The 10,274-nt window shown below is 38.2% G+C and overlaps 1 protein-coding gene across 3 annotated transcripts in view; it reads right to left on the bottom strand.

The window, feature by feature from the left end:
* Positions 1–325: 325 nt before the first annotated feature.
* Tmem209 (transmembrane protein 209) overlaps positions 326–10,274 on the bottom strand; it is a 36,865-nt gene continuing 26,916 nt past the window's right edge. For 2 of the 3 annotated variants that reach the window (XM_076833171.1, XM_076833179.1), the window contains exons 14-15: positions 10,078–10,151; positions 326–5,294 (exon numbers count right to left, since the gene is read on the bottom strand). In XM_076833171.1, the coding sequence (XP_076689286.1) occupies positions 5,240–5,294; positions 10,078–10,151 (129 nt within the window). In that variant the 3' untranslated portion in view covers positions 326–5,239. Of the gene's footprint in view, positions 5,295–8,387; positions 8,433–10,077; positions 10,152–10,274 lie in introns of those variants that run through there. The other variant, XM_076833188.1, reaches the window with a different exon arrangement.

Raw genomic sequence — 10,274 nt, 5'->3', positions numbered from 1 at the left:
TCTTACTTAAGAGACATCATATTGTAGGATGTAGATTTGCCTCCAAGTTTTTTTTAAAATTTTATTTATTCTAATTTATTATACATGACAGCAGAATGCAATTCAATTCATATTACATGAATAGAGCACAATTTTTCACATCTCTTGTTGTACACAAAGTAGAGTCACACAATTTGTGTTTTCATATTTGTACTTGGGATAATGATGTCTGTCTCATTCCACTGTCTTTTCTAACCCCTGTCCCTTCCCTTTCCTATGCTTCCCTTTGCCCTATCTAAAGTTCGTCTATTTCTCCCCCACACACACCCCCGCCCCCATCCTCATTATGAATCAGCATCCTTACATCAGAGACGACATTCAGCATTTGGTTTTCTGGGATTTGCCTCAGAGTTTGATCAAAGCCACTTGGCCTAAGCAGAGTCTAACCACTACTTTAAGGTCCTTAACTTCCAGAATTTCCAAGATGGGCATAAGAAGAACATGAAGAACTCATGCAGAACACTGAACTGACAGCAGAGCATTGTACTGAATTTATTTTTAAGGGTTGTCAGCTAATTTGCGATGGAAGCCTTGTAACACCTCCAGTCACCAGGTTTCAGGGCTGATGATTTCAGTATCTCTTACAGGAGGCAGCAGGACCCCTCCACCCGCAGGCTGTCCTGCCACAACACTCCTCCCTGTCAGAAACACAGGGGCCTTTCTTCAGAGCTGGAGTTCAGTAAACTGGTGCCTGTATTCTGGGCCAAAACCATCACAGGGCTGCCTGATTCCAGTCTACATGCCGTGTGTTTGAGGAAGAGTCACGCCCGGCTGCTGCTTCTGGAAAAACAAGTTTTGCCCCCACTAGAGTAGATTGTCACCTTCTGACTTTCCTCCTATGGGATGCAGTTCATGAAAGCAGAGTCTGATTCAGAGTTGTTATTTTTTCCTTCTAGTTTAGAAGTGGGATAGGAAGGAGGCATTTCTTGGTATACCATAAAGCCCAGCCTTCAGGACACAAGGGTGGTTTTGTCTGTGTGGGGCCAAGTCTGAGGTGGGGAGGCAGAGAGGGAGCAGAAGGTAGACACAGCTGGGCTGAGCCAGCTGGGGTGGGGTGTAAGTTTTAAAGTCATGAATATCTCCATCTCAGCATGATCCAAGAATGAGAGTTACTTTCCAATGCCAAAGAGGCCATTCCCTAGATTTACACTAACTTGTTATTTTGAAAAACTTTTCAAAGTAATTTTCTTTACCTGCTTTTAGGCACTGTCATTCATTATTATGCCTGTATGTTCTCACCAACACTTCCTGATTATCTCTGAGGTATAAAGAGTATTTGTATCTCTCTCAGAAATTCCTAAACGTGAAAGCTTAGTTCTCTGCCCCAATTAGTGACAGAGCTCAGTCCCTACCTGTCCATTCAGGCCAGCAGCTCTTCTAGGCAGAATAATTTAGGGATATTGACTTTGGCCTGGGGTGGGGACAGGAATTTCATCCATATCAGTGTCTGGTATAGTCTGGATGTGAACTGTTAAGAAATACCTTTGGGTATTTCTGTCCCTCTGTGGTACACCTGGGCCATCTCTATCCTGCTGTTGGGCTGCTTCTTCCTAACCCTGTCAGAGTGTCCCTTCTGTGGAAGCCATAATCTGTCCCACCCCAGGTCACTGAAGTTCATTCAATGTGGAAATTAAATTACTGATGACTGTCCAGGGATCAAATGAGGGAGGTGGCAAAGAGCTGATGCCTAATAATCCTGCAGACGTGACAGAAAGTGCTGGCAGACCCAGTGACTTAGGAAGTGTTGCAGGGGCCAAAGAACAGCAGGTGCTGGCTGTGCAAACTGCTCATATTCTACTGGGCAGACAAGGCCCTATATGGATCCTTCCCAGAAGCCTTCCTGCCAGAGCCTGTTTATGTTCCAACACTTTTGCCCCAACTCTTAGTCCAGGGGCAGCAATGATTAGAGATATCTAGAGGGATGGGTAGGCCTCTCCTGGGACCTCACAGCAATCTCTTTAGTATCTGAAACAATGTACTGCTGTGAATAGGTGCAGGGACTTCACCCCCATCATTGAGGAAGACATGGCTCAGCTGCATCAATTACCTAACGCTTTACTTTTCAAGCAGTGCTGCTGCTTTCCCTTGCCAGGCTGCTTCCTCCTCCTCAGGCCTTGCCTCACCACAAAAGGAAAGCTAGCACGCTTGGCTGGCTCACAGGTGTACTTCAGAAAGGAGGATGCACCCCTTTTCCAAAAGGTAGCTTTACCCATCAAGTATTCTCAAACGGCAGCGTTTATAGCTCCAACTAGTAAAAACTCAGTTCTGTGTGAAGAGGAGATGTGATCTGATACCTACTGTTGTACTAAAAGTCATTTTTGAGTCCATTTGTATGGCTGCTGAGTGCCAAAAAAGGGGCACAGATTCTGCCCTTGGGGAGAATGCGTGCCAGCTGGTATAGTTAGGATGAGGTCCAAACAGCAGGTTTAATCAGAGAGAGTCTCAGGGCAGGGGGAGAGTGTGCGATGGGAGGGGAATCCCCAGAGAGTTGATGAGGATGAGCAGGAGGGAGCAGGCAGAGAACCCAGTAAGCAGGGAGCAGCCTGCACTGGCTGAAGCCAAGGATTTGGTTGCTGAAGGCCAGGTTGGGGCCAGATTGTGGAGGGCTTTAAATGTCAAGCTAAGGAATTTATCAGGGGAATGAAATGATCAAACAGGTGTTTCAAGAAGATAAATTTGAAGAGAATGTATAGGATGAATTGGAAAATCTGGAAGCATGGCAACAATTAGGAGGCTGTGAGATTAATTAGGCTGTTGCAGTAGTCCTGTGTGAGTTGATAAGTGTGTAAATGAGCAGAGTGGTGGCAGAAATGGAAGGGGACAGCTGCAAGAGACATTGTTAAGAAAGAATGGATGAGCTTTGCTGCCTGATTGGATTGGGGACCCAGGGAGCTCAAGGAATCAAAGATGACACCAGAGTTTTGAGGATGGGCAATTGGTAGTACAAAGAACAGAGAAAGGGATGATAGAAGAGGGAGCGAGTTTTGGCAGATGTGAATTCAGTTCCAGACGTAGAGAGTCTACACAATCCCCAACTGGAAATGTCTGACAGGTAACCGGAAATGTAACACCAGAGCTCAGGAGAGATGTGGTGCCTGGTGATGATCTCAGGAATCAGGCAGAGAAGTGATAAATGAAGCTGTGGATGAATGAGATCGCTAAGGAAACGCATATATAGTGAAACAGTACCAAAGACTGCCCTTTGAGCAATGTTCACATGTAAATGATTTATATTACAAGGCTAAGTTTAGAAAATGTCCCCTTACATGTTACACGTTTTCACCATCAAAATATCAGTTTAAAGTATGCATGAGCTTGAGAAAGCAAAGCAACATAGTATTGTTATGTCTCAGGAGGAATTGAATTATAAATGAAGTATGCTCAAGAACAAATGTGGTTTAAGTAAAGGCTGGTACTGACAGAGGAAGAAAAGATAAATGACATAGTGCACATAATCTAAATTAGTGGATCTGACCTCACAATGATTCAAGCAATTAAAACAACTTTTGACATATATCCTAGAAATAACATTTACTTAGAGATATTAGTAGATACTGACTCATTTTAACACAAGGACCAAAACATTTGCTATCTTTGGGGCTGGGGTTACAGTTCAGGAAGAGAGTGTGTGTTTAGCATGCATGAGGCTCTGGATTCAATCCTCAGTAGTAGCAGCAGCAGCAGCAGCAGCAACAACAACCCCCCCAGCCACCCAAAAAGAGGAAGGAAAGAAGACAAATACAAACTGGCTAAAACATTTGCAAAGAAAAGTTAATGTAAGAAAGCTATACCTAGAGTCTAGCCACACTGCAGACAAAACACTTTTTTGGCGGACACAACATCTTTGTTTGTATGTGGTGCTGAGGATCGAACCTGGGCCACACGTATGCCAGGTGAGCGTGCTACCGCTTGAGCCACATCCCCAGCCCATAACATAGTCTTATGTATTATTAAAAATTTTCTTTGGACTGCTTTTAATAAAGTATACACAAACAGCACTGTAGATTAACAGCATAGCAGTTGCTATTCCATGACATCCGGATAACTTTTGAAAACATAATTAAATTTTAACATGTTCTTATATTTAACATGATTAAATATTATTTTCCTTTAAAATGTCATACTAAATATACTGAACATATTGAAAACAGTTAAAAGTTCCTTTCTTTTTGACATCAACTTTTAAAAACAGAAACAGCTTTTTGAAAAACAATTTACAAATTATACAAAAGGGGACGCATATATAATACTTTAGAAGATATTGGTTTAAGCCACTTTCAGGTTTGCAGAAAGGTCATGGAAGCAGCAGTCTCTAATAAAATGTCAATCAAGAAAAGCATAAGCCACTGCTGGCAACATCATATACACGTAGAAAATAAAGATGGAGAGTCAAGCAAAACTTAAAACTCGATATCTTCTCATTCTAGATATTCTAAAATACTGTATCTAAAAACTTTAAATGAATAGCATATCACTATAGTCTTAAAGAACGGAACTAACAGCAAAATACTATGGAACAGTGAAACTGAGTTGCTAAAACCAAAGCAGTCAACAGTTTTCTTAATGTCTCAAACTTTTAACTAAAATCCAAATAGTTCTACCAACTAAATTTAATCTTAGTGCTGACATTTTAAAATGCCAACACTGTTGAGCCTCTTTTAATAATATTTTGTAAACACACATGGACTAATTAAAACATAACTTAGAAACTAATTTCATTTCTTTGAATACGAGCTTTAGACTGATTTGCAGTACACTGGGAAAACAGATAAAACAAACTAAATTAGCAATTTTCTTTTTTAAGTACTTATACTACTGAATAACATAACTAAAAAAAATGTTTGTGGTGGAAGAATGAGGTAGATCATTCTTATTACAAAGAAAAAGGGTTCTTAAATTTATTTAATTAAAGGAACTGCTCTACTTTGTGTCAACAAAAATCCAAAGGGTTACAGTTTTATAGTCAATTCAAATTTCTGAAATGCAACATAAAATCAAAGATAATGTTTTTAAAGTAGAAGATATAGAGTATATTTTCACAAGAAAGTTTCACAATAGCTAATTTTTTTGGTTAAATCTAAGGAATCTATAACATATACACATATGTATCTTATTTCAGGAGAGGGAGTGACTCAAAGATGCTTAGATTCAGCTTGGTTCAATAAAATAAAAGTCCAAATGTTTGGAATTAAATAACCAACTACTCGCCAAAAATCCATAAGATATTCACACCAGATAGACCAAGATTGACTCTCCTATAAAGAGAAAAAACAAAACAAGTTTTAGCAGAACTGCTTACCAAGCATTTAAGGTCTTTAACTAACAACAAAAACAAGAATCCTTATAAAGAATATATGTTTAATTGATGACATTTACTGCTACTTGGCAATGGACCATGTCACACATGGCTTATCAGGTAAATTCTAGTAACAGTAATTACTTTCTTAACTGTGCTTAAAACCCAAGTTTACAATAAATAGATTTATGGAGCGTTGAAAATTAATTTTTCAGTGGACGTTGAGAACTATTATACCAGATAATAAAGAGAGCTAACAGAATAACTTCAATAAATAAGATTAAAGAGTCAATTAAATTTTAAAAGTGGAGTCTATAGAGATGAGGCCTCTTAGAGACTTTTATTTGCTTGACTTGAATTAGGAATTTACTAATTATTACGGAGAAATGCTTTGGTAAGTTTGCATGTTTATTATTAATAGACTTTTTAAAAAAATTTTTTTAGATATTGATGAACCTTTATTTTATCATTTATATGTGGTGCTGAGAATTGAACCCATTGCCTCACACATGCTAGGCAAGCACTCCACCACTGAGCCACGCCAGCTCCTATTAATTGATCTTAAACTAAACCATAATTCATATTATACAAATACAAATCTACGCTAGAGAGTGGTATAAATATATTGGAAGTACAAGGGGAATAGAAAATAGAAGGACTACAAAAGAGATAAATCACTCATCTAACAAAACAAGAAATTAACAGAGAATGTCTGAAAGTGAAGACTGAAGAAAGTGCTGTATACCTTTATTGTTTGGAACTATGAGAGTCATGAACTTTTAGCATTATATGACTTTAGAAATTATGAGAATGTATTAAGTGATAAAAATTAAAAACCTAGCTATATTACCAAAAATACCTTCAAGCTGGGCATAGTGGTGCAAACCTGTAATCCAAACTACAGGAGACTGAGGTAGAAGGATTGCAAGTTTGAGGTTAGTCTGGGCAACTCAATAAGATTCTGTCCCAAAATAAAAATTAACAGTGGAGATGTAGCTCAGTGGTTGAGCAACACTGAGTTCAAGCCCTAGTACCAAAAAGTAAATAAATACAAAATCAAAATTAAAAATTGGCTTAGAAATGTAGCTCAGTAGTAAAGCACTCCTGGGTTCAATCCCTGGTCTCCCCAGCCCTACTTCATTGCCCACCGACTCCTGGCCAAAAAAAAAAAAGGAGGATTGAGGATGTAGTTTACTAGCAGAACATCCCTGGCCTCAATCTCCACTACAGCAAAACAAAACAAAACAATGCATCAAAATAGGTAATTTGTCAAATGTAATGCCCTATTTTTTCATAACCTGATAATGCAAACAATTAAACTTCATTTGCTAGGAAGAAATATTCTAATTTAGGCTTGATTGTTTATGAAGTTAAGCATCTTTTGGTAGTTATTAGGCATGTGCACAACATTTTTCTGCAAAAAAAAGTCTTTGATATTGTTGCTATTTTTCTATATTTTAATTTTCTACTTAATTTTATGCATTCTTTATATGTGATGGATATTAACTTGAGTTTGCTGTATGTAATGCAGTATGTAATGCCTTGTCTCAGCTTGTCATTTATCACTAAATTTTATTTATGTCTTTTGCTAAACAGAACATTTAAGTTACTGTGCAATTTTTTTCCTCCTCTTTTGGAAGTAAAACATTTATCTATTTCCAGGAACTGCACAAATATCTGGCATTGAACTGATAATATATTTGGATTATCTGAAGCTTTAAGGTCATGATTCCAAATAGACTTTATTTGAGCTATTCAACTGCCTTTAAGTTATAGGATGGGGGCTGGGGATGTGGCTCAAGCGGTAGCGTGCTCGCCTGGTATGCATGCAGCCCGGGGTTCGATCCTCAGCACCACATACAAACAAAGATGTTGTGTCCGCCGATAACTAAAACATAAATATTAAAATTCTCTCTCTCTCTCCCTCTCTCACTCTCTCTTTAAAAAAAAAAAAAAAAAAGTTATAAGATGGTAGTTTTAAACTATTCAAATGATTTAGAAAGCATAATAAAAGATATGTCAATCACATTAAAAAGTTTTTTTTTTTTTTTTAATATTTATTTTTTTAGGTGTAGATGGACACAACACAATACCTTTATTTTTATGTGGTACAGAGGATGGAACCCGGGCCCTGCCTGTGCTAGGCAAGCGTTCTACTGCTGAGCTACAACCCCAACCTATAAAAAGGTTTTTAATTTCAAAGTTTTTCCCCCTTTGTTAAAAACAAACAAACAGCGAGGCATGGTGGCATATGCCTGTAATCCCAGCAGCTGGAAAAGCTGAGGCAGGAGTATGGTGAGTTCAAAGCTAGCCTTGGCAACTTAGCAAGATCCTGTCTCAATATAAAAAGGGCTGGGGATATGGCTCAGTAGTTAAGTGCCCTATAATCCCTGGTACCCTCCCAATATAATAATAATAATAATAATAATAATAATAATAATAATAATAATAATAAAAATAAAAAAATAAATAAAAAAGAATGAAGAAGGTTGGGGTTGTGGCTCAGGGGTACAGTGCTCGCCTAGCATGTGTAAGGCACTGGGTTCGATCCTCAGCACCAGATAAAAATAAATAAATAAAGTTATTGTATCCATCTACAACTAAAAAGAATAAAGAAGAATGAAGAGCTGTGTTAGTTTACATGCCCTGCAAAAGTTATTTTCCTGTCTTATACTAAAAATATGTATTATAAAAAAGATAATAAATGTTTATATTTGTTTATAAATTTACATTCATATCTATTTAATTTTTTTTTTTTGTAATTGTATTGCTTTTATTTTATTGGTTCATTTTTATGTGGTGCTGAAGATCGAAAGTGCCTCATAGGTGCCAGGCGAGTGCTCTACCACTGGGCCACAACCCCAGCTTTCATATCTGTGTTAATCTTTTGCATCTAATATATTTAAGGACAGGAGTTTTGCTTCTCTAGAGTATTGTTGTTCAACAGAAATGCAATATGATGTAAGCCTCAAATGCAGGCCATAAATAATTTGAAATTCTTGGGCTGGGGATGTGGCTCAAGCAGTAGCGCACTTGCCTGGCATGCATGTGGCCTGGGTTCGATCCTCAGCATCACATACAAAGAAAGATGTTGTGTCTGCCGAAAATTAAAAAATAAATATTAAAAAATTTAAAAAAAATTGAAATTCTCTAGTAGAAACCTAAGTAAAAAGAAATTATCATTACTGTGGTAGTGGGAATTGAACCCAGGCCTCGTGCATGCTACGGAAGGGCTCTACCACTGAGCTGTATCCCCAACCCTTTTTACTTTGAGTTAGGGTACTGCTAGGTTGTCCAGGATGGCCCCAAACTTTGATCCTTTTGCCTCAGCCTCCAAACTAGAATTACAGGCATGTACCTCTGTACCTGGCATAATTTTAAGAGTATATTTTATTTAACTCAATACATCCAAAGTTGTATTTCATATAACTACTATACAAAATTACTAAGATGATACTCTCTTTGGTAGTCTTTGAAATCTGGTATACATTTTACACTAGCATCTCAATTTACACCAGCTATGTTCCGAGTGCTCAATGCAGTTTACTTCTGGAACATGAGTAACCTCTAAATTATGAACAGGATGCTTAAACAAAATCTTTTTAAACAAAGGCATGCCTATCAGAAGCAGAGCATGCCTATCAAAAGCAGAACTTTTGGTTGAAGCCCTTCCCTTTACATTTCATCATCCTTCGGTGGCAAAACTAGGCTCAGAATCCAGGTCTTCAGGCTTAATCTTTCGATTCCCAGATCAGCAGAGGTCAACTTATTTCAAGTATTGTTTGATATACTAAAATTCTGAATCATTAAAATGACAATACCACAATGTAATACTATGTGAGCTCCATTACCAAGCTGAAAACTTTAATGCAGTGTGGGGGGGGGGGCACTGCGGCACATGCTTATAATCCCAGTGGCTTGGGAGGCTGAGACAGGAAATTCACAAGTTCAAAGCCAGCCTCAGCAAAAGTAATACGCTAAGCAACTCAGTGAAACCCTGTCTCAAAATAAAATACCAAACAGGGCTGGGGATGTGGCTCACTGGTTGAGTGTCCCTGAATTCAATCCTCAGTACCCTCCCAAAAACCCCAAAAAACTTCAATGGACTAGTTTGTCTATCCCAGTTAACAATACTTTGGAGTGGGTACCAACTTAGTTCTCTGCAAGTACAAACATTTTACGGAATATTCTGTGTCTGAGAGGAAATAGCTTGGAAATAATGGACTCCCAAGGTTTTTTTTCCCCCTAGTTTTCAAGTGGCAAAAGCCTGATTCCACCTTCTATCCCCTGTACTGGGGAAGAACCCCTGGGGTGCTTTACCACAGAACTACATCCCTCAGCCCTTTAAATTTTTATTTTTTAATTTTTAAAATTCCAAGACAGGGTTTCACTAAGTTGCCCACTTTGGCCTTGAAACTGTGAGCCTCCTGCCTCCGTCTCCTTAATAGCCACTGTGCTGGCTATAAGCCCAATTTTTATCTATCTCAGAGCTATTCCTCCAGGAGACACAAGTGTAAAGCCAATGATGTGGTCCGGTTGCCTTTCACCAATTAACAAATGGAGGTTCTGAGGAGTTAACGGACTTGCCCAAGATGGGATAGTCTGTGAATGACAGGACTGAGCTAGTAACAGAAACTGCACTGAAGGTTCAGTTCACTAATCAGGTGATGTTGCTGTCTTCAAAATCTTAATATGAGAAGAAAAACAGCAAATAAATTAAGTACTTATGTTTAAATACCTACCCAAGCATTCCTGACTCTTTGGTCTTTATGATGTAGAGGAACATTAACAAAGTATGAAACATATTATTTCTGCCCTAGAACCAAGACAAAAAAGAAAATTTAAATTAATCTAAAAAGATTCAGTCTGGCAGATAAATGCAGATCTTATCAATTCATATCCTACCACTCAGAATTCCACATAATTCAGATTTTCCTTC

The sequence above is a fragment of the Callospermophilus lateralis genome, chromosome 1 (assembly GCF_048772815.1).
Source record: "Callospermophilus lateralis isolate mCalLat2 chromosome 1, mCalLat2.hap1, whole genome shotgun sequence".
Classification (NCBI taxonomy): Eukaryota; Metazoa; Chordata; class Mammalia; order Rodentia; family Sciuridae; genus Callospermophilus; species Callospermophilus lateralis.
Note: the sequence above shows the minus strand (reverse complement) of the source record. Positions and strands in the feature narration are given on the sequence as shown.